Source organism: Ciconia boyciana, chromosome 7 (genome assembly GCF_034638445.1).
Source record: "Ciconia boyciana chromosome 7, ASM3463844v1, whole genome shotgun sequence".
Taxonomy (NCBI): domain Eukaryota; kingdom Metazoa; phylum Chordata; class Aves; order Ciconiiformes; family Ciconiidae; genus Ciconia; species Ciconia boyciana.
This window is the reverse complement of record NC_132940.1, coordinates 67509614-67536427: the sequence shown is the minus strand read 5'-3', so window position 1 is coordinate 67536427 and position 26814 is coordinate 67509614. Positions and strand designations below refer to the sequence as shown.

Genomic DNA, 26814 nt, shown 5'->3' with positions numbered 1-26814 from the left:
TGTATTGTATTTATTCACACCAAGCTTCATCTGTCGCTTTCCATGTAGCTTTCCACTATCTTGAGGCTTCCTACCGCTGAATAACTCAGCGGACTGTATCACTTCACAACCCATTGCCTCTTCCAAATGGCAAACATCTTAATATTCAGCAAAGCCATATGCGGAGCTAGTATTTTTCTTGAGTGATTCAGACAGAAGGTTCTGGTCGCAGAGGGGGAGCTGCAGGCAGATTCAGCTTCGGTGACAGACCGTGATTTCAGTTTGCGTGAGTCAGGCTGTCACTGTTGCCCCTGGGACTCCAATCCCCACCCGGTTCTCCTGCTTGTGCTGCAGAGTGGCCCTCCCTGGCAGCAGGGCTGCGAGGCGGCAGGGCGAGCACCCGCTCAGGCCCTGCGGTGAGCCTGGGTGAGCTAGCCTCTGCCGGGGGAAGCCCAGCAGATCCAGCAAGGCAGAGCGGGCAAAGTAACCGGGAAGCAGCAGCTACTGCCACGCACACGCATGTTAGCACAGCATGCTATGCAGTGTAGTTTTTGCAAAATATTTATTACAAAATAAAAGTAAATATGGCAACAAAACTTAAATAGCAAATGACGCGACACTGGCCATAAAGCTCTTGCTATATTATTAGTCTTCTACGATAATCAATAGTCAAGTATGTCTCCAAGGGAAGCTGCATGTGGACAGCTCGCGTATATTTCTATATTATTGGCTCTAGCTGTTTGAGATACATTAGATGTGTGCCTCCTGCTTTCACTGTACCTGTGAGTGGCTGTGCCATGTGCTGGGCTCACTGATCCCCCTAAAACAGACAGGAGCCGGCAATTCCCAGGGTCTGTGAAACCTGCCACGCTTGGATTTGCCCCAGCCCCTCCTCCCCTTTTTTCTTTTAAAAACGCAGCGAAGGATCCAATGCCCATCCCTTTTTAATAAGGTAGCAGGAAATGGAGTATCAACGCTGAAGTACCTATTGTTCCCCTTTGAGTCACAACTTCTCTTGTGAGAGGTTGCTTGGATTTCTTTCCTTTCCTACCTACTAAAAACTGTTACTAAAGCTCACCAGCGAGAGAGCAAGTCTGTGTTCCTGCTGAAAGGGCTTTTAGGTGCGCTCCAAACAGGAATGCAGTCCTTCAAGTCTCTTAAGCCACATGTCTAATGGAAGCACTCTTTAAATAAAATACAATTAAATTAAAAAAGGTGACTGTGTGTGGGGAATCTTCCTAAGGCACCCAAGAATTTAAAAAGACCTTTTCCCACCCATATTACTTACAGGACACTCTTGTTCCTTTTCTCTCCGAAGTTAAAAACGTTGGCTAGTTAGGAATCTTAGCATACACGATGACATAGTTGAGTATCATTTTAAAAAAACAGAACAAAAAGAAAACCCTTGGTGAATGTAAAGCACTATGTCCAGACAGCCTAGGTTTTGCTAGCTATGCAAATACATCACGGACAACACGTAGAAATAGTCACGTTAATGCCGAGGTTTCCGTTGTCAGCAAAAAGGTGTGCTATAGCCGTATCAAAAACTAGGCAGTCGCTGTTCAGAATGGCCGCAGACACCCCGTCGTGGATGGAGCGGGGCGTTGCCTCCCAGGTCAGCCGGCGGCGGTTGCCGTTCAGCTCCAGTCTGTACGCAAAGTTCTCCGCTTGCTTACGGGTGCCGATGAGCAGCACGATGGCAAAAAACTGCTGGTGACCTTCGTACTTCTCCTGCTTCTCCAGCACCAGCATGAAGTGGTGACCGAAGCACGACTGCATCATCACCCAGTCAACCGCCCCTGGAAGGTTAATGTCTGTGGCAAGAAACACGATGTCTTCTCCCTGAAGGGTGGTAATGCTTTTGTGGGCATGCATGAGGTGGGACATCACGGCTTCCAAGGATCCCTGCCATTTACAGGAGGCACCAGGGCATGGGCAGGAGTAGGGACGATACTCACAGATGTCTTCGTGTTCTGGCTTTTCTGTGTGATGGAGTGTCAGAGAGCAGCCTGTCGTGGCGTACTGGAAAAAGACCAAATACAAGCCGTCAGGAAAGGCACCAGCACTAGTGTTTGCCGCTCCCACCTGTCAACTGGAAACACTGGTGATCAACCAGAACTCTTGTTCTCATTGCAAATTTTACATTAGATACTTCTATTTAGCCCTGGATTCAGAGCTGAGCTCTACTTATTTTTGTTTCCACTTAAAAATGGATTCTTCTTGTCTTTTGTGGTGGTTGTTTTTTCTAATGCAAGCACTTAGATAAAATGGTTTGTAAGGCTGAGCTGTAGTTAGATTTGCTGTTGTAGTTAGATCTGATCGGTCCAGATCAGCTGAAGTGGTCCTGGTTTGGATTTTTCTTTTCTTTAAAAAGAACAAAGGATTCTAGTTTCAGCAAACAGCTACTAGAGTGAGGTATTTTTAATAGATGTACCTTATTACCATCACAGAGCAAAAGCACTTCCATTAAATTCAAAGGCAGATTCCCCACAGCTTTTTTTAAATACTGGAACAGTTTCAGCACTGCGGTTGTGAGAAGTGGAAAGAGAGGACAGTTTTTCACTGAGCAGAAAGCTAGTGCACAATTAAGTACCATCTAACTTCTCGTAATGTCATTGGGCACACTAGAGGGTTAATTTGCTTTAAATGACCGGGGATGCTTTTCCTTTTTCTAGTCAGTTCAGTTGTCCATGCTGACCATGTTGCTTTCACGCTACCTCCACAGAGAGAAAAAAGGCTCTCCTATTCTCCCCAAGAGCACAGCTTCCCCAGTCTGTAGGTATCCGTAGCGATACCAACACCACGGCTAACACTATCACGCAGGTTACAACATGCATGCGTGGCTGCTTACGGACACTGTGACACTTCCTTGGGGACAGATACAACCAAGGTATAAGTGATTATTTCTGGGCTAATATGTGTGCAAGAAGTTTCAGCTCAAAGCGTTAAATGCCCAAGATGCAAATCACCCATGCTGCGAACACTAGGAATACTGCGCTAGGAATAGTGCGACAGAAACTCGACCTTGTACTTCTGGAGGAGCTTGTTTTATAAGCCATAAAGAGTTAACGTGAGCCTTCACTTACTGCGTCTGCCCCTGCTGCTTAATCCTCTGCTAATGGCTTTATTGCAGGGCGCTGCAGTGGAACAAGGCGTCCTCCTGCCAAAGGCAGAAGCCCCATCACGGCAGACGCGCGGTCCGCCATGCTTGCTGCCCTGCCGCGTAGCACAGTGACCCAGGTACGTGTACGCTTCCAGCCCCACCGCCCGGCTGTTTTTCCCACGTTCATACCCCCGTTAACACTTCCACCATGCAATCTGTTGAAGAGCAGCTCCGAGTCTAACCTCATTAACAAAATGAGTATGATATACGAGCTGCTGGTTGGGCGAAACCAGATGTCTATGCAAAAGCAACCAATGGTGACTACAGAAGTGAGAGCATAAAAAACAAGATGAGTAAATAGTGGTGGCTTCGCCCTTCACTGTGAGAAGTACCCGCTTTTGTGTGCTCCCCAACCCGTCACTGTGGGTTTCATTTGGTAGGAGCGAGCCCTACCAATGATGGGAGACTGTGAACAGCAAAAACTGACTTGCCGCCTTTGTGCTGCTTGGCAGCTTCATTGATCTTTATCGTACCCCTCAAAAGCCTGCTTCGTCTCTCCCTGCGTACAGGTTATACAATACCTTTCGGCTACTTGGCCTGTGCACCTTTTCCACTTCTACCGTGTCCGCCTTGAGACGGGGAGCCAGGGCCGCACACGGTGTTAACAGTGCAGGCGTGACACTAATGCCTGGGCTGGCGTGACTGCCTTCTGCTTTTTCATTGCCCTTCTCATCATTTCTAGTATTCCATGCTGGAAACTATTATGTACTTTGTTTTCACAGTCGTTTGTTTAGCACTGTATTCTCTTTCCTAAGAGGAAACAGTCAGCTCAGAGCTCATCACCATATACATGACTTAGCATGCCACATTTTTGCTTCGTATGTCACTCTGCATGTGCTGCTCTGAACTTCACTTTGACAGGATAGCTTTCTGAGAGTCCTAAAGCATTCAGAAAACATCAGTTAAGCTTGAAAGCGCTCAGCAGAGGCAGGCCAGTATCACCAGCCCTGTAAATGAAGGCAGGCAGGGACACAGGATTAAAGTAACTTGTCTGAAGCGACATGGGAATCAGTAGCAGAGCTGGGAATAGACTGCCAAGTCCAAATCCCTCCTGCTCTAGCCAGCAGACTCTCCCTCTGGTATACAGGTAGCTTGAGATACAAATAACGCTTCTGGAACAAAGAGGCCCGCCTGCTCCTGTATGTGCGTCAGCAGTGTTCAGGGACCCAGCGAGGACTGAGACCCTCTCGTGCCTCTCCTTCCTCCAGTGCTTTGTAAAACGTCTGTCCCTGCTTTTAAGATCCCTCCAGCCTTCTGAAGCATTCACCAAACTTGGTACAGATGTGCAGCCCAGTCTAGCGGTGATCCTAGGGAGCTCCCCCCGGGACGCACAGCGAGGTCCAGCCCAGAAAACAGCAAGCCTCTGTGCCTTCCAGAGCCTCGCACCGCTGAGGAAACCGGCTCAGGCGGCAGCCAGCTGCCCGGCAGAGCACGTTTATGAACTCTGCTCTGCCAGCAGTGCCGGGTCTGCTGTTACGGCTCACCTGGGAAAGGACCAGAGAGCGTTGTGTCATTTCATGGGGAGCGTGCAGGCTCTATGCACGTGTGCAGGGAGGGTGATGTAAGCAGACCCCCATGTGTAAGGGATGTCCGTTCAGTTAAAAACAAAATAAACATGCATTTTTAATCAGAAAAAAACCCCACTGCTTTATTAGAGTCTACTATGTCTTGGAAATAGGAAGTGTGACCTTATTAGGTTTAGTATATTTGCTTAAAATCTTTAAAATGACAATTCTTTTTTTAAACTAAAGAAAAGCTCTGAAGAGGCTGTAGAGGCGGCATTGGACAATATAGAGGAGTAAGTTTGTATACAATAATTACATGAATGTGCAATTTCTGTTTGCAAGTTTTTTTGCTTACATGGAAAACCCATCATGTTTCCCTTGAGCTGATGGTGCAGCAGTGGTCTAAGGACATAGAGCGGTTCTGCCTACCTCCTACCACCTGTCTAAAGAAAATTAAAGCAAGCGGTTAGTCTGGTATTTTTATGACTTCTCAGTTTATATACAGTCTCACTATGCCTTCCCCTTTTTAAACCCAAAGTGTTGGTTGTGAGGCACAGAAAGACTTTCAATTTTTTTCTGCAAAGCAAAGTGTAAGAGTACAGTACAATGGATTTACTGGATTCACTTTTCTTCAAAAGGACCAGAAGCATCTGCAAACTCTGAAGCATGGCAGTATCTCCAGTTACTGTGTTAAAGGACCTTGGAAGACTCTTCGTGCGAGGTATCTGTCCTAGCTTCCAAGACGCAGAGCATCACCACTCCTAGGAAAGCTGGCAAGAATGGGGTTTCAAACCCCCGAAAAATCAAGCCCCCTGTACTTAGATTTTTGTAATGTATGTAATAACTAGAAAAGTAATTTCCTTTATTATAAGTAAAACTTATTGTTAGGTTGGATTAATCACAGCACTGAGAATTCACTGGTGGACCTATGCAGAAGTTTTGGGAGTTTTTTGTTTGTTTGTTTTCTTTTCCCTGTTATACATTGCTGAATGCCATTCATATAGCTGCCCAACCGGGCTGCTATCAGTGTGTAAACAAACACTGAATTCGCTGTCGGATATTCTTTCCTTGGTGCTGGGCTAGTTTTTGCCCGCGTATGTTGGAGGTGAGTTCTACTGAAACTGAAACGCAAGCAGGAACTGCCTACAGTTTTACGCAGGGCAGATGAGGAGTGCTGGTCCCACGTCATTTCCACGGCCATACCAAGATCACTCAAGCACAAACACCTCTGTTTGTCAAGTCCCAGCACAAAAGGCTAGCAAAACACGGCAGGGCACAGATGTCGGCTAATACTCGTGGTTACGTGAGGACGGCAGTTCTGCGATGACAACAGAGAACACTCACAACTCTGCTTGCTTTCCCGTAGACTTTGGATGAAGTGGTTAAATTGAGAAACGCCTCTCCCACCCTGCGCTGCTCAGTTAGCCAGGTCCAAGTTTAGCAGCTAACCATCACGGCGTATCTCGCACCCTGCTGTGAAAACGGAGTCTGGTGTCTCTTCATGCAGCCTCAAATTAATAAGATTTATTTTCTTTCATAGCCAGTATTGGACAAAAAACACAAAGATACAGAAGGACCTATATCCAAATTAAGTCAGCTTAGCTAGATAGCACCTTTGAATTATTTTCCACTTGCACTTATTTAAAAGATGAAAGAAAATAACTAATTCATTTTGGCATTCATTAATTAGGAGTTTGAGTGTATTTATGATGCGCATTTTATCTTCTGCAGATTGCTTAGAGCACTAAAAGGCATTTTATATTTTCAATAACTTTCCCATGACTTTAAGATTTAAATCCTCCTATGGAATTTTTTCCAGAAGCCCTGTAAAGTGCAGAGATGCGATAACTGTAATTCTTTCTTAAAGCATTTTAAGAACAACCCTCAAAGCAGCTGTAGCCATGGGCAACACCAAATCCCCATTTTCTGTCGGCTCTGTCATGTCTCAGTCCTATTTATTTCAAGTACCATCCACAGTTATCGCTAGAAGCGCAGGGACCTCCTCCGGACAGACCACCATCACATTTTCTGGAGCTCTAATTTCCTCCACCCCCGCCCCCAAAGCTTACGTCAGGTTCCCTTAACGCCGTGAGAACCACAGGCGAGTCAGACCGGGGCCAGGCCCTGGCACGCGGTGGGCTGGTGCGCGCAGCTGCAGTGGGGTGGTTCTTGCCGAACCCCCGGTGCTGCTGCAGCACCCGACGGGCACCCACCACCGAGGTGGGTCACCTCCCCGCTGGCTGCCTGCGGCCCACCTGAGCACCGACTGAGAATTACAGCCCAACAGTCCTCTGCTGTTTCTGGGCTCAAGAAGTGAAAGTGAAAAACAACGCGTGCTAATTTCACTTTTCAGCTCCTGGGAACAGTGAAAGCAGCAGAGCAGGAATTGCTCACGGCAGAAAAAATCCACATAAAAGAGGGCGTGTGAGGGAAGAGGAGCAGAGACTTACTTACACCTCTGCCTCCGCAAGGAGCTTCTGGGTGCCCAACACGGGGGGGCGGAGGGCTCGCGAGCCGACGCTGGTGCGCAGGGAGGACGCGCGCTCCCGCACGGGTCGTACCGCAGTGTGGTCTGGGACGCGGGGCTCCGCAAGTGCTGTGTTTTCGGCTCTGCAGGTCCGAGTTAGGCAACTCACAGGCGCACGTGTGACCGTGGCAGCGTGGCGCAGGGGAACTCGGCATCCTGCCGGCAGCGCCGCCCAGCTCCCCTGCACGCAGCTGGGGCCAGGGGCTGCTGCCACCCCCTGCGCTGCCCCAGCCGTCCCCTCCCACGCGCCGTGGCCCAGGGCTCCTGCCTGCACTAGGATCTCACCGTGCCGCTGCGAGGTGCGGCACACCGACCGCTGCTGATTCGGTCCCTCTCCAGCTCTCCCAGCTCTCAACTGGCTTGCAGGCGCTGCACCAAGAAACCAAACCAAGCCCCAAGCCAGCACGAGCCCAGTCCACGGCCTCCTGCCTGCCGCAGCGGCAGCCTCCAACATGCCGACCAGCACAGACCTGCACCTTGGGTTACTGCAGGGACCACCAAAACACCACCAGGTCAGAGCCAAAACTCTCCCAGTCCCATAAGCAAGACACTGAGCTGCCCGATCCCCAGCGCTCGCTTCAGCCATTGCAAACCTCACCAGCATCCCTCCTTCTCCAAGTTGCTGCTTTGAAAAGCACGATGTCAACCACAGGAGTAATACTTGGAGGAATTTTTGGAAATGCTGTTTTCTTAACTGGTTGACATGCTAGCTGCCGCCTTCTTACTTATATTTAGAGACTGCCCAACTGGAGAACTGTTTACAGCTGACACACCCGAACCAGAACTTGCCCGACAGACGCAGGGATCACTGTTCAGTTCTCCCGAGGGGGCACGGGGTGGGCGGTGTTTGTAGACATACTCCTCTGTTGGTGCTTACTCCTCTACCCATGGAGAAGCCAAACCTCAGGGGGTGAAGAAGCCAATCCCATCAATTACGGGTTTAAGAAACCTTTCTGCAGCCCAGTGAGTAAAGTAACATCTGACAGGTAAAGTCAGGAATGTCTTATCTTCTCCTCTTTACGGGGAAGAGTCTGTAGGCTTTTTCTTCCTTCTCTCATGCTCTGTTTACCCGCAATGCGTGAGGACAAGCATGCAGGAGTCCTGCCCAGTGGTTCGGCTGCTGGACAGACTGGCACCCTGCGGGCAGCAGAGCTGCACCTCCGTGCAACGAAGGGCTGCGAGGACTCTGGTCCGGGGAGCCGCTCCAGCCTGGATGCATCCGTTTCCTTTAGGACAAGCAGGGAATACCAGCTGTCGCAGATGAGACCAACGAGACACTTTACAAAATGAGAACTAGGCCAGCATTTCAGTGCAAAACCCGCACTGGCTGTTTGTATTCCCCTGGGCTCAGACTGGGTCACAGCTGGGCGTGTGGCTCGCTGCACTTGTTGCTGCGTTCAGCAGAGAGGACCTGCGTCCCACCACTGCGCTCCATCTGCCATTGCCACCGAGAGGTTAACCCCCATTCACGGGTGAGCGGTGAAACAGCCCCACGCTATCAAAAGCTCTGCAAGACGCCGACAGCCGTCCCATCCTGTGACCCAGCCAGCCCCCCGACGCAGACGGGGCTCTCGCCATGCTGCAGGAGTCGACACGGACGGTTCGCTCTGGAGGTGCCGTTACTCCCTGCGCATCCTTAACGCGGGGCTGGCCGGGGAAAGCTGCTGCTAGGGACTGGCTTTTCCAGGCAGAGGTGGCGAGTGCCTGCTCACATCTCTCGCTGGAAAGCTTGCCACGTGCCGCTGGAGCCTGGCAGCGCCCGCCCCGGAGACCGGCAGCGTCCGCGCCGGCTCCATCAGTCCCAGTGCCAGCCAGCAGTGACGGCCCTCCACCTCACCACGGACAGCTCTGTATTTTAAAACTTTCTTCTCATATTCCGCATCAGCGACGGCTCCAGCAGTTCCTGTATCTGTCTCTCCATCACTTCAGCCTGTGGTTTTAAAGTGCTTTCGATATTACGGAGGTATGAGCATTGAGGGGCTCCAGGAAGGCATAAAAAGGACCCGCTCAGCATTGCCCGCGGGTACGTGTCTGCCATCCTGGTAAACGTCCATGGGGAAGGATATGCACTTCAGAGCAGTTCACCTAGTTCTTTCAAATAGAAAACTCACTTAAATGTTTAATCTGAATACCTGAAATAGCGCTGAGACAGAACAGACTCGAAAAGAGTAATTCAGCTGTAATTACTGACCTGACAGCTGACCAGCCCCCACCCTTCCAAAGGCGGGCTGCAGAGAACTAACGAGAGAGACACGAACAGAATTTCTGCTACCTCCATAAAAGACTTTTTTTAAGACTGAGCATCAGCATAGGTTAAAATAACTGGGGGGGGGAGGAAGGCCTAGCCTTTGTATCTACTGATTATGCCAAATACTAGGACAAAATTTAGAGCAGGATTTTCAGTGAATTAGAAAGCATCATTAGAAGTTTTGCTTTTAAAGGCTGGTGGCACTCCCATCACCTTATTTTACTTTAGAAACCTGCAGACCCATGAAACAGGCTAATGGAGGCCAGCAAGCGCCTCCTTTTCTGTTCTGCGTGGGGAAGAAATAAAGGGAGGAAGGGGACACGGACCAACAGAAAATGAAGACTTTGCAGAGCTACAGCTTTGCTGCTGCAGTGGCTCTGGACGGGTCCCACGTGCTGTTGCGGGAGGAGGCTCCTGGGGTATCTTCAGCGTGGGCATTATTGTAAGCGCCGAGAAATCAGCACCTTCTGCAAACTGCCAAGTGAACCGGCTATTGCTGACGTTGGATGAACCTTCGAAAGTCTCCTCGTAAGCTGCAATATTTCTGCATCAAGCTAGCAGTGAAGACGAGACATAAACCCATTGGGAAATTCTGCATCAGTCGGTTCTCCCCTCCTCGGTCTGCTCAGCGTGCAAATCCGAGGCCGGCGCAGACATGGCCAAACACGACGCTGTACCTACCCCAGCTGGTTCTCAGGGTGCTGGGAGCGCGAGATTATTTAGTTTTGGGGGCTGAAAGAGCATCACGCGGTTCTTTGCTGTTAAAAAACCCCATGCTTCAAGGCCGTGTTTATACCGAAACACCCAAACGGGTAAGCTTTTCCGCTGCGCTTCTTGCGGAGGGGACGTAATACGACTGCGAGCCGCCAACACCCGAACTTTGCCACCCAGAAAAGAAGTTTTTCTCCCTCCTCGTGACCACCGCGCTGCCCCCCTCGCCTTCTCCTCGGGGGAAAGGGGCTTGTGGGGAAAGCCTTAAGACAGAGGGCAGGGGGACAGGGAGTCCCCCTGCCCCCCATCCCCGTCCCCCTGCCAACCCCCCCTTACCTTGCAGGGGAAGAGCACAGCCGAGGCCACCTTCTCCATGGCCAGGTTCCTGATGCTGGGGGTGAGGGAGCCCCGGCAGGTGGGGCAGAGGCTCAGCTTCTGCCGGCATTGATTGCAGACCAGATGCCCGGCCTGACACTGCAGGATGGGCGGCAGCACATAGTCGAAGCAGACCGGGCACTCGAAGAGCGAGGTCAGTTCGTGATGCTGCTGCTGCTGCTGCTGCTGCGGCGGGGGAGGAGGAGGGGGGGGAGGCGGCGGAGACGCCCCGCCGGGACCCGGAAGGACGGCGGCGGGCACGGCGGGGGACGGGGCGTGCTGCTGCTTGCCGCAGGGCTTGCTAGCGCCGGGGCCGGCGGAGGACGGGCGGCTCATCGCGCCGCGCCGCCGCCACCACCATCGGGCCGCCGCGGGAGGAGGAGGAGGAGGAGGAGGAGAAGGAGGAGGAGGGCGAGGAGGAGGAGGAGGAGGCGGCGCTGACGCAAGCGGCGGCTGCGCGCGGCCTCCGCCCCGCTCCCGGCATGCTCCGGGCGGGCGGGGCCTCCGCCGGGCGGCGGCGGCGGCGGGAACCGGGGCGGGGCGGGGCGGGGCGGGGCGGCGGCGCGGGGAAACGGAGCCGCCCTGGGGGAAACGGAGCCGCCCTGGGGGAACGGAGGGAACGGAGCCGCCCGCCGTCATCGAGCGCCCGGCGCTGGCCGCAGCGGCGGGGCGGTCTGGGGGTGCCGGGGCGGCCTGGGGGTGCCGGGGCGGCCTGGGCGCCGGTTCCGCGGGCAGCCCCGCGGGCGAGCGGAGGTGGCGGCGGCGGGGTGCGGGGTGCGGGGCCGCCCCCGGGCCGCGCTTGGCTCCTGGCGCGGGGGCCCCGGCAGGGGGCGCGGGGGGCGGGGGCGGGCGGGGCAGGGCTGCGCCGGGGCCGGCGGCGGAGCGGGGCCCTGCCCGGGGCAGCGCGCGCTGGGGGAGCTGGGCGCGGGGACAGGAGCGGGAAGGGCGCGGGCAGGAGCAGCACGAGGTGCTTTGGGCTGCTCCGAAACGGGATTTCGGATGAGCGAGCGTCGGTCCGGGCTTTGCACCTGGGGACCGCCGAGGGGAGAAGGTGGGCTGTTCTCGTTCCCCAGAGGAAGGAGGTTTGGGGAAAAAAAATGTGGTACTGCCAACATCTTGTGGGCCAGGGACACCGGAGAAGTGAGGACGGTGCGGTCTCGGACGGGAATGTCCCCAGATCCCTCTCCTGTTATAGCAAGATTGGGGAATAGAGAGGAGTGCTTGCTTGGAGGCGCTGGGGTCACCGTGCAACAGGCACGCTTGTGCATAGGCTCCTCGATCCATCCTCCTCTGGCCGCCGGGATGTCGTGGCTCTCCCCGCTCCGGCCTGGATGCGGTTCTCGCCTGTCTCGGACAGAAGGCTGCCCGGTGCCCTGGGCAGCATTTCCAGTCAGGGTGACCAGAAGGGAGCCCCATCACACAAGGTTATTTCCCCCGCCAGCAAAACAGGCACGTTTTGCTCACATCGGTTATTTTCCCAGGAGTTGTCCTTGCAGTTTGGCTCCGAGGCTTCTTGTCCTTAAACGAGCCATGCTTCCTTCCGAGACACCCGCATCGAGCATTTGTAACGCTCCCCTGAAGTGGTGGTGTTACCAAAGGTCCTTTAGGATGTGCAGCTGTGTGACTCGCTCTTGACTCCAGGCGTTGCAAACTTTTCAATTAAGGCACTATCTGTACTCAACTTTCATTAAAAAGAAAGTGCCTTATTAGCTGAACTCTGATTTTTTCCCTCATGTTTGTAAAGTTCTGTTAAACCTTGTGAGATGGCCCAGGCCGAGACATTGGAAAAAATCCTTCTGTATACAGTTCTCCCGACAGGGTTTTACAGGTTGTTTTCCTTTGCTGTTTTGAGAAACCATACAGTAACGCACCGTGCGTTCGGGGATAATGAAAAGGCCTCGCGCTTTCTAAGGGACACGTTGACAAGATCGCAGGGTGGACCTCACCAGGGCAGTTCTTGCCGGGAAAGCACAAATGGGAGTGAGCACCTGAATTCCTGCTGAGTTTTTATAGGAACCAAGCACCGCACTGAATGGAGCCTATGACGGCCGTCTCTTCACGAGCCCTAGAAGTTAGACGGCGCTAAGGACAGATTTGCGAGTTACACTGAGTAGTTTAAAAAAAAAATCGCTCTCAAAGAATGACAGTATTTTGGCATCTTGGAATAAAATGACGCTTAAAATCTTCACCGATGGCTTACCAAACCAGTTCCAATTAAAACTGAATTCACAACAGAAAGCCAAACTCTCAATAACGAACTGCGGGGAAAAAAAGTGTTTAATAGATTCAGACATGGTGTGGTTGAGATGTTTGTACCATTTTCTCTAGAAATTATATGGCCATACAATATATAGACTAAAAAAGGCTACCGAGTTATTAAGATTTTGAGAAATTTCCCTCTCTTTTTTATCTGCAGGTTATATCAAAACAACACAGAGAACTTGGGTTGTAAAAGCTATTGAGAAGCTTTGCCATGGGCATATGAGCGTGTCTTTTGAGAGAGAGACGCAAAGTTAGTAGGCGCTGAGATGCTAGTCTCCATCCCGGAGTGCTGAGTCCTTTTCCCCCCTGATCCCACGGCCGGGTGCGAAAACAGGGCCAGAATGGTCGTGTGGTCTTGGAGAAGACCTCTTACTTGGTTTGTGGTTTATTATATACTCTGTGGTATAGGGAAGAGGAAAAATAAGAGCCTTTTCACAAATAGACTGGAGCGGTGTGGATGTTTATATAAATAAAATGGGTTTTTTCTGTGCTTTCAATAATACAGGGTAATTTAAAATATGTTATTTAAGCTATATATATATTTTTTTAAATGTCGGAATGTGGCTATCCCACTTTTTTTTAGCAGCCCCAAAGACTGGTTTTAAATAAATAACGTACAAAATGGTTTTTAGAGGGTTGGTGTCTGGTTTAAAGATACTCTGAATAGAGTCCATTTCTTCTGCTTGGGATAAACAGGGCAGCACAGGTCAGACTCTGAGCTGGTCACGTTAGAGTCGGACAGGTATGAGGCTGCCACCGGCTTCCCCGGTTATTGATCCTCCGCGGCACAGACACCGGTCTCTGGAGATAACCATAGCCTGGCTCCCTGCAGCGCCGTAGGTTACCGTGCCTGCGCCGTAGGAGTAATTATTTGCAGTAAAAAGATGATTTGTAAAACAGTGGTAAATAGAGAAATGAGCTCTGCTTGTCTCCTCTGCAGCTGCAGAGCCCATCGGCTCCCAGGTCCGCTCAGGAGAGGGACCTCGTGGGTGACGGACGTTTCCACCACTTTCCAAAGCTGCGCGGCCGGGAAGGGGAGGGCGGCGGGAGCGTGGCTGGGAGGGAAGCGGCAGCGCCCGGCCGGGACTTACAGGTGCCGGCACATCCACGTGGGGAAGAGCCGACACCTTCCCTACCTGCAGGGAAGTTGACGGAGAGTTTCTCTCCGGAGGTGATGTGTGGCCTCAAAAGGCTTTTTGTGCAGCTGATCCCGTTCCTTCTGCGACTCCCTTGGAGGTGAAACCCTGCAGCTTGGCCCGAGTGGCCAGAGGCTCTGGTACTTGTTTCCTCCTTGAGATCCACTCGTGCAAGGTGCCAAAGCGTGGCCTGAGTTTCATTTGTGCGGGTCTGGACTTGTTGCTTGCGTGCCTTGCCAGGTAGCCCCTGAGCCTCCAAATATTCCTGTATTTCAGGGCATGGCAGCACCCCTGAGCATCTGTGGGATGGCGGAGGAGGGGGTGTTGCGAGGTTTATTTGTCTTCTGCAAAGACATTTCCAGACTAGAAGTGAAAATCTGTAGCTGTTGTCCTGTCACGAGGACAGAGCTTTCTGAGGTGCCGGAGCCGTGGGGGTTTTTCAGACAAGTTTGACTAATAGCCAGATTGTGTCATTATTGCTTCTTATTTTTAAAGCATCCATAAGCACAATGTTACCTCACAGAAATGAACAAGGGCTCAGTTCTCGCTGAGGGAAATCAGCAGCTTAAATTTAGCCCTGCACTGCAAGAAGGTGATTAAAAAGACGTGAAGACGTGGGGGCAGCAGGATGAAAGCCCGAGGGAGGCGGCGAGGGCGAGTGCTCCTGCAGCCTGGCGCAGCGTGGTTTCTCTTCCTTTCTCTGCCTTTAGCAATCAGACGGGCGCTCGCTGCACCTGGTTTTGTGAGCGGGACGGGGAGCAGGGGCCGGAGTGGGAGACGGGGGTCTGGGGGCGATGGCGTGGCCAAAGGGATGGGGGACCTTGCGCCGGCGGCCGGAGTTGCCGGTGCGGTCACGGCAGGGCGATGGGCTGGCGCGGAGCCGGCAGCCCCGGGGCCCCTCTCTGCAGCACGAGCGAGAGCCGGCGCAGGCAGGGCCAGACGCGCTGACCGTCGCCATGGGCTGTCGGGAGCAGGAGGAAGGGCTGGCGCTGCCGCCTCGCCATGGAAAACAGCTCTGGAAGGCTGGTCTTTGCACCGTTTATCTCCCTCCGTAGTAACCCGTTCAGCTATTATTCGGCTACGTAGCCTCACAATATACCGTCTTGCGCTGGGTGACCGAGCTTCGTTAGCATTTACCGCACAGTTTCGTTCATTCATTATTAATTCGTTATTTGCATAAGCGCACGCTGGTATTCCCCAGTTAAAATCAGTGCCGTCTTGCAGCGGCTCATCGCAGGGCCCCTGCCTCAGCCCGGGTTCTGTTCCGCCCTCCTGTCCCCGGCTCCGACGCGCAGCCCCCGCGGGCAGCCCCGGCTGCTGCTGGGTGGGCAGCGGGGCCTCCCCAGCCTGGCGGGGCCCTGCTGGGGCGGGGGCACGGGGGGCCCTCCTGCCTGCCCGCAGGCTGCCCCTCGCCTCCAGCACCCTCTGGCTCTGGCTCGTGCTGGCTGCTCCGCGGCCGGTGCTGGGGGCTGCCGTCTCGCCGATGCCCCCCAGGTTTTGGGGGCTCCCGGCCCTGCCCCAGGCCATTCTGCGCGGTGCCCCTGCCTGGGCGGCACGTGGCGGTGGCACGCCTGTCACCGTGTCACCGGGGCTGCGGGCGCCCGGGGACTGCGGCGCTTCGGCTGACCCACGGCTCTGCAGCGGGGATGCCATGTGCTCGGGGGAGCTCTGAACTGAGCAGAAATTGAGGAAGGGGGACAATGACAAGCGCAGACCCCACGTTAGCTTGCTAACCAGCGGGCTCCTTGCCCCGGCCGGGCTGAATCTCAGGCTGGTTGCAACCACTTCTTTTTTTTTTTTTTAATTCAAATCATTTAAACCAAACTTCTGGATCACTTGCAGAAGGGTGTATTGTTCTCAGTACAGTTGTCATTAGCAACACACATTTTGGTATGACTAATAGGTCTCTTTTGGGTGATGTCTATAAAAAAGGAAGTGGAAAGTGGTTAACGTGAGCAAGGAGCCATGTGCCCTGCCTGCGCTCGCCAAGCTGCCGCAGGATGCCAGGACTCGGCCACGCTCAGAGTTAGTAAAATTGCTGAATTCACAGCAAGGAGCGTCTCATGAGACTTTCTTTTGTCCTGGTCCCCGTGTACGAGCTGGGCTTCCCCGCTGGTGGGCAGGAGGCAGGATAGCTCCGTGAGCCAACCTGGCCGGGGTCCGCGCCCCGGCTGTCACTGAAGCAGGAGAGAGACCCGGTTGCAGAAGTCACAGCTGCAGAGAGCTGGGAGGAAACCTTACTCATTGCAAACAGCTAAATTAGTTGCACACACTGGATTAAATAAATTAGATGCACACAGCATTGTCAATGCTCAATATTGAGTTCACTTCCACTGCACTCTTAAGACACACCTTGATTTCTTTAACGTCTCTGCCCGGCATGGGAGGAAAGCAAATTGCCACCCTCTTTCCTTTGTCTGCCAGCTGTGGTGGGAAGCAGAAGGACCCGCATCCTACCACCTGGAAAACGTGTGCAGCGAGGCAGGGTCGCTAGCGACCGTGCCTCACCGGCGCCGGCTGTCACAGTGGCCGTAATGCCTTGCCGAACAGGGCGTCCGCTCAAGGCACCAAAGGCTGTTTTATCGGTGATAGTGTTTTTTCTCCTCCAGCCCGCAGCATTTGGTGGCGTCGGCAGCGATGGGAGATGCCGGGACTCCTCAGAAGAAGGGGTCTGTCCCGTTCCAGCTGACGGTCGCGCCCGCCCACTTGGTCCTGATTGCCATCTCCACGGCCGGACGCCTCTTCCCTGGGCTGCTTGGGTCTTCGCTTTGGTCCTCGTCCCAGTGATGCGAATGAGTGTCTGAAAAGGAAGCGCAGTTAAAATAAAGGCTAAAAACCCCACCCCCCCAACCAGTTTTAGAAAAGGCTAAAAGCAGAACCAGCTGGGTTGCTGCAGGTGTGCTGCCTGCCCTGCCCCACGCCCCGCGGGCCCCCGCCTTGGGAAATTCGGGCGCTGTAAATACAGCTCTCGACTCCTTGCAGGGTACATTTGCATAGTGTTTTTCTGAAGAGATTCGCACATCCTCATCTGCGGCCATGCTGCCTATCATGGCTGTGAATCTCGATTCACCCTTTCCTGCAAATTTAGCCTTTAGTGTGGTATCTTCAAGTTTCCTACTTTAAATGCCGTAGCGAAAGGAGAGCGAGGAAAAGGATGGGCATTCCGAAAGTGAAGGTAAACGGTGCACAGTGGCACGGAGAAACAGGAAGCTTGCATCCTAAGCACGCAGCCTGGCTCGCAAACCATTTGATGCTACGAGGAGCAGTTCGCTCCTCCTGCTGTGGATTTAAAACTTGAGGGGGAACACGAGGGCCACGGTGGCACCTGGCTGCTGGGCAGGACAAGAGAAACTTAAGTCTAAGTTAGGTGCTGAAAACAGGCTGTTAACCCATCCTGCATGCCAGCATCGCTGCATTAGAAACAGGTTTATTCAAAATTTTGAATTAATCGTGAAACGATTCTGCTTCCCGTTGTGTTTAAACTTTGCACTTACAGGAACGCTCTCTCCGGGGATTTGTGCTGTGGGCGGGGTGGGTGTCTGGGGGTTTCCCTTCTCCTGCTCGTTGTCCTGGGACACTTACCAGCAGGGCGCTCGTATTGGACTGATGGGGGCTTAACAGCAACGGAGGATGAAACACGGTTTTAAACGGTATGTCCATACTGAGTATTTATTGAGTTACTCCTTCTGTAGGAAACACTCCTATAGCTCTTTCCAGCAATGGGCCACCTCCTTGAGAGCATTACCCCTTCCAAAATGGTCACGGTCCTTTCAAAGCCAGGTTTTTATTCGTGTCTTTTTACACTGTTGTTTGGAGTAGGCTCCTCACATTCCGTGAAAGGTTAGTATTACGTACAGCGTATGTCTGTATATACTAAATACAGAACATGGAATCGTATGTGTAAGTAGACCCACCCAGCTGTGCACGGACACAGTTCCGTGCGCGGTCTGTACGTGACAGCCGTGCCTCATTCCCGCCCCGTAAGCGCGGGTGCGTACCTATTGTTAGGTGGGCTGTTTTTGTCTGCTCCTGCTGCCCGCTGTAGAAGTACAGGTGGAAGACTCTCTCCACTTTCCAGTCGGAGACCAGCCGGCTGTCGGTGCCGAAGAGAACGCCGTGCCTCCCGCTGGCGCCGCACAGCCAGACGGGCAGCCGGGGCGTCCTCAGCCGGGGGCACGCCTGGGGAGGGGGGAGCCTCGCTGGAACGCAGCCTTCGGCCCCAGAGCCCTGGTGTCTGGCGTGCGGGCGCGGGCTCCTCGGCCGCGGGGCCTCGCTGGCTCTCACCTGCTGCTCCGCCCGCGCCCTGCCCCAGCGCAGGTAGCCCACCGCGCCCCGCCGCCACGCCTCGACGTCCCTGCCGCCGGGCCCCGGCTCCTGGCCGCCGTCGAGCTCGCGTGGGCTCGCTCGGCCCGTTAGGAGGAGGCTGAGCACGGCCTGCGGGGAGACAGCCCGTGGTCACGCTGAGAGGCAGCGCAGCAAAAGCCCTTTGCAAAATGGCAGCCGGCGTCCCGCTCCCAGCTCTATCATGCCTGTCATGAGCGGAGGAACGCCAGGCTACCTGTGCCTTTATTATTATTATTATTGTTGTAATTATCATCATCATTGTCATCATCATCGTCATCATCATCTGTTTTTTAAATGGACAGTCATGATTAAAATTTGCAAAATATTTTTCCATGGCCTTATGCTTTTTTTTCATCGGATTAACAAGTGAGAATTTTTTCCTAAATCAAATATGGGAATAATAAAAAAGAAAAGTTGAGAAATGAGGCTACTCTTACCTGTGTACAGGTGACATTTCCAAAACTGAATTTCAACAGAGGAGTTGCCGTGCAGTCTAAATCTTCTTGGACCCTGTACGACCAAGCACAAAGTGTTACGGTAGCGTCCGCGAGGTGATCGCTCTACATCGCTGTCTGATTAAGAGGAAACAAGAAGACATTCCATAGACTCGTCTGCTTCGCTGTGTTGCCGGCACAGCAGTGGCCTCCCGACACAGCAGGTTTATGGTCAGCTGGAGCTCCTGCACTGCAGATCTGTTCTATTCAAATTCAAATTTAGGGTCAGATTCCAACCCTGCAGTCGAGCAGGGATTTCCCTCGGTGCAACTGGTGCTGAAGGGCCTTGATTACACCGGGTGTAGCCTAATACAACTGTTCGAAGTAGCGGTGCAATTCTTTGCTAAACAGCTATCAGAGTGTCACGTTAGTATGAATCATGTTTCATCCGGGTATAAATATGCCTCTACCTTTCTAAAGCATCTTCACTCAAATCTAATTACACCGGCTTTAGAAAGACCCTATCAGTTGCCTCTGCCAGCATACTCGCACGGGCAGAATTCTTCTGTGTTTAAGTAAACTTCTTGTGATTTTCCCGTTTAAGTTTAGTTGGCTGTGACAGTGACTCTTGCTGTCAGTGGGATAACTCCTGGTTTTATACCGTGCATTACTTTTGCTGTGTATGCAAAGGGTAGAAACCCCTAGAAACCCCTCTCCGCTGCTCGCTCCTGCCTGCCCCTGGACGTGCGGGCAGGTACTCAGGTGTGCACGTCCGTGCCCGTGAAACAGCCAGCGGGGATGCGTCTGCCTCTTGGACAGTTGCTGCTCCACGTTCGACTAAGAACGGACGTTTAAGTAAAACAAGGAAAAGACCATTTCAGAAGATGTAGCTAGACTAGAGGAAAACGTTTAAAAAATGAAATATACCTTTCAAGTGTCCTAGAGAAAAGTAAGCTGTATAAAAATAGGATCACTCCATGACTTCCTTCGCCTTTGAACTGGAAAAAGAAAGAAGTACTCAGTCACAGGGAGGGAATTATGGCAGGTACGTGACGCTTAATTAAAACAACTCCGCTGCTTAAATCCAACCTTAGGTGAGTATGTTGAGCCAAATGAATAAGGTATGATTCTGGGAAGGTTTTGTAACTAGTTTTTTTGACTAGGATCAGGTGAAAAAAAGAAAGAAGAAACTTCCAGTTATCAGGTAAACTGTTTTTGTACACTTCTTTATCCAGATTTTTGCTAAAGTTGCAAGGAACAGTATTTTATGTTTGAGTAATGTATGAAATGCTGCCCCTGTTTACTCAGCGTTTGTGGACTGAGAGTGCTGACATCGGTGGGTAAAGTCCCGGGGATTTTAGTGGGAGCAGGAGCATTTCCCGTAGGAAAGGTTGGAAAAGATCCATGAACTAACTGGACGTTAACAGTCTGAATGTCCTGCTGAGGGTGACACTGTTGGTCCACTTTGGAATGGGAAATAAGATGTAAGCGAGCAACAAAATAACTCAGAATAAAGCAAATATCCCGTACTTACACAGTTTATATGGTCAAAGATGAACTCCCGAGCTGCTGCTTTCTCAGAGAACTCAAACAGCTGGATCTGTCGGGCACGAGCGTAGGGGCAGATGTTGTAAAGGAGACATTAATTATATCAAAAAGCCGAGCTTTTTAATCCAGTGTTGCCTTTAGACAAATGAAAGAATAACGCAAGAGCCTGCTCTGCCCCTTCCTAAACCGCGGTGTTCAGCTCTATGCAAAGAGAGGGATGGCTTTACGTTCACTGGTTTCTCCTTTTTGCGGGAGAGGAAAGATCCGCCTTTAGTGGAAGGGAACGGCAGCCTCTGGACTCACCTAAAGCTTTTAGGAGGGGGCAGAAGTGTCTTACAGGCTACAGCTGGGACGTGGGTCTAAAGTGCTCACAGTTTGTGGTGCACCACAAGTTAGAGATTTTATGAGGTTTTATGAGATTTTATGAGATTTTATGTTTCTTGTCTTTAAAAATTTCAGGCCAAACGTGTCTTTAAAGAAAACCCTGTTTGCAGAAGGTGTTTCTTCGTACTCACTCTTTCCGTGAAGTTGTCGGCTTGGTAGTCTCCGCTCGGCACGGCACGGGCGGCTGCGGTGGCGAGGCAGATGGCGGCTCTCCCGCCTCCTCCTGCTGCCCACAGGCTGTCTGCCAGGGCCGCGGCCAGCGCCTCCGCCTGCTCCTGCCGGCCCACCCGGCGCAGCCTGCGGGGCGGGAGGCAGGGGCGTGGGGCAGGGATGCGGGCGCCGTGCCGAGGGTCCGGCCTCGGGGGTGCCGAGAGCCCCCGGCCCTGCGGCTGAGCCTGAGGGTGAAACAGGCCCCTTCCCCGGCTCCGATCCCCTCCCCTGGGTCGGGCGCAGAGGTCCTGCCCCGCTGAGTCGCCCGCTGGCTGGGAGGACTGCGCGGCCCTAACGAGCGGGAACGCCAAGACGTGAGGGGATTTGTGTCGAGCCGTGCCCGTCGCCCTTGAAATTTCCACTTTTCGCTTGCTGCCGTCGCCGCTGCTGGTGTGGACGTGCTTTCCGCGTGCTGGGAGCGACGCGTCTGCCGTGGGGGCTTTCCTCCCGGCTGGGGCTGCCTCGTGGGTGTCCCCGGCACCGAGGGCTGAGCTCTGCCTTTCCCTTCCCCACGCTGCCCACGGCGCGCCCGGGGCCGGGGCCGGGGCCGGCCGGCAGCCTGGGGAGCAGCCGTGCAGCACCGACACTGCCCAAGCGCTGCCGCAGGCTGTGACCGCGGTGCCAGGGGGTGGGACGAGGCAGCGAACGCCACCGTTACCAAACCAAATGTTTCGGTGGGAAAAAGCCTTGCCTGGGAGCCAGACCAGGCTTTTCTCCGGGGTGCAAATCCCCGCCTGCAGCTGCAAACCTGGGCTCGGGTCTAGCTCGGTTAAGCCTAGAGGCTGGTGCTACTCTGTCTTGGTCCAAATAATGCAAGGAAATAGTTTCCGTATGTGCCGTGGGAAGGCTCCGCTTCTTACCTTTCCAGGTGCGTATGTTCCGTCTTTCTTACGAAGAGCAGGTATTTAATGATGTGGGCTTGTACGGCCATCAGGATGGCTCTCGTTCCCCCCTAGAAACAGAAAGACAACACCTCCCAGTGCTGAGGAGCCTGGGCTAGTGCGTGCCGTGTCGGACTCCTGCAAGTCACTGCAGTCCCTGGCCATTCTGAGCCGTCCTGCTGTCAGTATCGAGGGGCAATTTTTCTGTTCTCCCTGGGAATTCAGGAACGCTGCTGGCAAATCCTGAGCTAAATGGAAAAGTAAATTGAAAAAGATCTCATGCGCCTAAACCCAAGAAGCCTTTACGCAAGAAAAGGCTCCAGGGAGGCCCTGGCTGGGTGCTCGTGGGGAGGGGAGGTCTGGGGCGGGGGGTCCGTCCCTTGCAGCGCTGCGGCCCCAGGGAAGGGCTCTGAGCTCCGGGTGCCACATATGCCTTGGAGCACCACGGCTTATTTTTTCTCTCCTCCAGCCTCGCGGCAAAGGGACCAGGGTCTTGAGGCAGCGTGGGGCTGACGCGGGGCCGTGCACCAGGGTGACCGTGCCCGGCTCCCGGCCGTGCTGGCTGCACGCGTCAGGGCTGTCGTCCTCTCTGCGGCCGCAGAGCCTCTGAACTCAGGGGGTTTCACCTGCATTTGTGAGAAGCGTTTAGCCTCCTGCCGGGTTCAGGGTATTTGCAATTTTAAGTGTGTATCTTGGTCTTCTGCCTTTTTGGGGGAAGCATTATCATGGCAAATAAGGAAGAAGAAAACCTCCCTCTTTCAGTAAATGAAAATGTAGGTAAGTTCACCTATTTGATTTCCAGGCGGGGCAGTAAAAAGTAGGTAACTAATTCTCAAAAAAGAAACGGGCAAGTACCGCTTATTTGTGCCCACCTACAACAACCTGCTGCTTTTCTCTTGAACGTTCGCCTTGGAAACATTTAATACCATGGTATTTAAAGTTTGCGTCCGCAGCGTGCTGCTGGGTCAGGACCGTTCATCCCGCTTCGAGACTCGGTTCAGCGTCTCCACCACGAGGGCAGCCGGGGCTCGGCTCAGGCCAGCGGTGGAGCGCGGCTGCGGCCGGAAGCCCCACAGCCTGCCCTGCGGAGGCAGCCCGGCCGGCCAGGTGCCCAGAGCGCAGGGTGCAGGCGTGCCGAGCGCGAGCTGCCAGCGTGGGTGCAGGTGCGCGGAACACGGGGTGCGAGCGTGGGGTGCTGGTGTGCAGAGTGTGGGGAGCGGGCGTGCAGAGCGCAGGGTGCCGCCATGGGGCGCGGGCCCGCAGAGCCCTGGGCGCAGGCGCGTGCACCGCTGAGCACCCAGCGCTGGCTGCGAGCTCCTGCGAGCCGCTGAGACGCTGCGGGGACGGTACCAGCCGTTGAAAGATTTACCTTTTCCGCCTCCAAAGCGTAGGCCAGGTCAGAGTACGGCTCGCGAAACCTGAAGTACGCTTTTGCCCATTCGCAGCTGAAGACGTGGAACACGTTTCCAAATAGCAGCTTTCGCAGCCCCTGCGGAGGGGGAGAAAGACGGGCTGGGTTCAACTCCCTTCACGTCCCAGCGTCGTGAGGGATCTTCAGTGTCGGAGGGGCCTGGGGTGCAGGTGCAGCGTGTGCGCGCACAGCCGGAGCAGCGCACAGTTGTCTACCGAGAATCGGGCCCCATAATCTCGAAGCAAAGGTGATGTTTGTGGTTAATTCAGAGACTCACTTCGCTCGGCGTTCAACCACTGCTGCCAAGCACAGTTGCAATGTGTAAATAATTTACATTTGGATACGCTACACCTTTTGGGGGAAGACCTGGGCAAGGCGCTCGCTGTCATCAGCGGCATCTCTGGGGACTGAATTAAACATCGACGTTTGCCCCTGCAAACCCTCTATAAAGCCCGTGGCAGCAGGGGCCGGGGCGGCGCGGCGCTGGTGGGAAGCAGAGGAGGGTTCTCCGAGGCCTCCCCCTTGGAGGGCAGGCATGGCCATCGCTGCGCGCGTCCCGTGTCCGGGACCCGGCCGGGCACGCGCAGCCAGCTTTTGGGTTGGCAGCCGAATTAAAAGAGAGAGTTCAAAAAAATCATGTGGCTTCCACCTAAAATGGGTACGCCTGCGATCTCTAACTATATCCGTGAGTTCCATTTGTGGTAACTTTTAACACAAGGACATTGCCGCAAAGCCAGGCGGGTGCTGCTCCCCGGGCGGCGGGGGGCGATGGCCCCTCCTGCGGCGGGTGCTGGCAGGGACCTGCCTGGGTGCGGGGGTGAGCCCGCCTGCGGGCCTCACCCCGCACCGCCCCCACCCTGTGGCTGCTGCCAGGGCCCACCTGGAACGTTTTTCCTAATTAATTTTAATTTTGGTGAATGATGCATTCGCTGAGCAAAGTAAACAAGCGTAGGTCATGGCTCTTCCCGTTACAAATTGCCTGCCTCTGCTGTGGATGATTTGTGCAAGCGGGTCATGAACTGGAGAGGGTGGATTCATGCGAAGCTGACAGTAAGCGGGGTTTTCTATCAAAATCTCTTCAGGACTGGACCTTTTCTGGATGCGCGTTCAGTAACGCAGCCTGGGCCAGGCTTTCACCTCCGGTATTAAGCCCTTGAGCTTCTCATTAAGTTTGTGCTGAAGTGCCAGGGGCCTGGTTTGGTGCGGGAGGTCATGGGCGGTAAGGCCAGCCCTGGAGACCATCCTGCCATCGCCTGCAGAAAGCCCCCGAGCTTCTGGCGCGGGCTCGTCGTACGGGCAGGACAGCAGGCGCCCAGCACTGGTGCTCTCAAAGCCAGGTACTGGGACGAGAGTAGAAATATCTTACTGATCTCCCAAACTTCTGCCTCCGGTTCTGGGGCTGGTCACTAGGAAAGCACCGAAGAGCAGGGAAGCATTACGCTTTGTCATTTGAGCTATTAGCTAGTGAGAATTATAGAGTATCGGCTTTAAGGTTGTGTTGCAGCCGTGTTCTTTCAAAGCCTCATAAATAAATCCTTGTGATTGTATACCTCTGTTACAGCTAACGGCAGGCTGCAGCCTGCAGCCTTCAGCCCAGCCATACGCCGAGCCTCCCGTAACGCCAGGTAAGGCTCCCGAGCCTCTTTCTTTTAACGAGATTAAATTACAGCTCATGCTTAATTCAGCAGGCCTGCTCACCGTTGCCATTTCCAAGGAGATGGGCCGGCCGCCCGTGTCCGGCGAGAGCAGGAGGGGCCTGGGGACGGCGGAGGGGGGGCGAGGCGGCGGCGGCGGCGGCCCCATGGGCTCTCCAGCTCCAGGCGGTCCATTGCCAGTGCTGCCCCGGCACCGCTGGACGGAGAGAGGGGCAGATGGTCCATCGTCCGCTGCTGCTGCACGCAGCCATGGGCGCCTCGCTTGTGCCGACAGGTAACCCCCGGCATTGCCGGGGGGGGCACAAGGACGGCGATGGAGCCAGTAGGGGAGCGGCAGGGGAGGCAGGATACGTGCTGCCAGGGAGCGCTGGTGCCTTTGACTTCCAGCTTTTCTCAAGCATTGCAAATACCTCCTGACAAGCTGATGACTGGAGTATAAAGTAATGCTGTGTTTGTCTGAGCTACAGGGAATAAACTTCAGTGCGTTTCAACCTAAAGACACAGCAGGTTTTCCAAATATTTTGGAGATCTTAATTTGTTATCCTTTTTTCCTGTGTTCTAAAACTGACCGTGAAACCCATTACTTTTAGACAGAAAGGTTAATTTATGTTGGACTACTCTGCCACTTTGATTTAGGTCAGGAAGACATTCCTTTAAAATATCTGAAAAAAATACGTCTTTCTTAAAGGAAGAGCATAAGAAATAAATCTCCATAAAGACAGGCTGCTGTGCTGCCTATATAGATGTGTGGTTGCCTCAATATGCTAACCTGGCGGAACAGTCGCAAAAACCACTCGACAAATACAACATGTTACCTTTTAGGGAAACAGTTACCTGATGAGCTGTATTGCTGATCTCCAAACTGAGAAGGGAAAATAAGGTACAAATTAAAAAAAACACAACAGAGACGTCGCTAACATATGAAGAAACAGGAGACCAGCCAGAAAAGAACCCCAAAAGACAGGCAGAGCAAAAGCTGTAGTACTCACCTTACTGACTACACAAAGACCTTTTTGCGTGGTCACATAAGTACCATAATAAAACATAACTTAAAAAACGATACTAAAAGAACACCTGGAATGAAAACCACGATAATGAAGCAGAATAAAAATCTTACCCACGGAAACTAAAAATTTCTCTCCATTTGTTTAAATCTGAAATTTTGCTGGCGATCTCCTCCAGCTCTGTCCGAGGCGCGGCGTGCTCGGCCTGCCGCTCACCCATCTGCAGCCGCCCGCGCTCCGGGCGACGCTGAGGGATGCAGGCAGCGGGACTGCGCGGGAGCGGCTCCCCCGGCCCGCGCCTCTCCGGGCACCCGAGTCCCCTCTGCCCGCCACGCCCCCACCGTCACGGCGCGATGAAACGCCCGTGAGAGCCCGCCACGGCCCGTGCTTTGCTGTTCCCCGCGTAAGCAGCATGAATGTTTAATGCCAGCCAGAGCTGTACGAAGCGGGCTGCCGCTGCGTGTCTGCTCTGTAAGGGCTGGCTCCAGCGCGGTGCGGTGCAGGAGCCGGGGGCATTTCCCAGCTGCGGGGCTCCAGCTCCCTCCGCGCGCGCTGGCAAGAAGCGGGGCCCGGTCTGGGCTGCGAGGGCTGGGTGGGAAGCGCGTAGCTCAAGGAAAAAATGCGGACTTAGCAGATGTCTGTAAAGTTGAGCAAGTTCACTGGGGAGACGAGCTGGGAAAAGGCGAGATCCGTGCAGGTGGTGGTCCCCGGACTTCTGGCGCTCGCTGTAGCAAGGCTCGCGTTCAGGGGCACGGGTCAGGCACCGCATGGCTGAGCGGGGAGAAACCCACTGGTTGCGTGCTGCCGGGGTCATGGAAACCTCACGGTTTGTTTTCTTCTCTTTCGGTCTGTGAGAACGTGCTGACGGGGGGTATCTGTCTCAGTTTTGGTGGGAAAAACGTGAGGTTGAGCTGATGTTAATGAGCTGAGCCTGGCTTCCCGTGGCGCACTGGGGAGCTGCTCTGGATTTCCCCAGGCGTGCCTAAGCTGGGTCTGGCCAGGGCGGCCGTACGGTCCGGCTCTGACGGCTCTGTGTT

At 53.8% G+C, this 26814-nt stretch overlaps 2 protein-coding genes across 2 annotated transcripts; both read right to left on the bottom strand.

Annotated features, from left to right (window-relative positions):
- Positions 1-547: 547 nt before the first annotated feature.
- Positions 548-10952, bottom strand: SIAH2 (siah E3 ubiquitin protein ligase 2). Its single transcript, XM_072867641.1, has 2 exons — positions 10470-10952; positions 548-2001 (listed from the first exon to the last, which is right to left on the bottom strand). Exons 1-2 carry the CDS (start codon positions 10842-10844, stop codon positions 1444-1446), a joined length of 933 nt encoding a protein of 310 aa, XP_072723742.1. The 5' UTR covers positions 10845-10952; the 3' UTR covers positions 548-1443.
- Positions 10953-16563: 5611 nt separating this feature from the next.
- Positions 16564-25997, bottom strand: MINDY4B (MINDY family member 4B). The gene is made up of 12 exons (XM_072868512.1): positions 25891-25997; positions 25608-25635; positions 24817-24969; positions 23077-23196; positions 21687-21778; positions 20748-20913; positions 20219-20284; positions 19612-19682; positions 18688-18760; positions 18191-18340; positions 17905-18085; positions 16564-16706 (listed from the first exon to the last, which is right to left on the bottom strand). The coding sequence occupies exons 1-12, from the start codon at positions 25995-25997 to the stop codon at positions 16564-16566; spliced, it is 1350 nt and encodes a 449-aa protein (XP_072724613.1).
- Positions 25998-26814: the final 817 nt, after the last annotated feature.

What these genes read in the sequence shown, in the direction of transcription:
- SIAH2 (XM_072867641.1), bottom strand. Translation starts at nt 10,844, where the DNA reads ATGAGCCGCCCGTCCTCCGCCGGCCCCGGCGCTAGCAAGCCCTGCGGC. An exon ending in CTGTGCTCTTCCCCTGCAAG is followed by an intron (nt 2,002 to 10,469) that starts GTAAGGGGGGGT and finishes GTCTTTTTCCAG; the next exon opens with TACGCCACGACAGGCTGCTC.
- MINDY4B (XM_072868512.1), bottom strand. Translation starts at nt 25,997, where the DNA reads ATGGGTGAGCGGCAGGCCGAGCACGCCGCGCCTCGGACAGAGCTGGAG. An exon ending in TCTCCTTGGAAATGGCAACG is followed by an intron (nt 23,197 to 24,816) that starts GTGAGCAGGCCT and finishes CCCCCTCCGCAG; the next exon opens with GGGCTGCGAAAGCTGCTATT. An exon ending in TCTTTGACCATATAAACTGT is followed by an intron (nt 19,683 to 20,218) that starts GTAAGTACGGGA and finishes TTCTTTTTCCAG; the next exon opens with TTCAAAGGCGAAGGAAGTCA.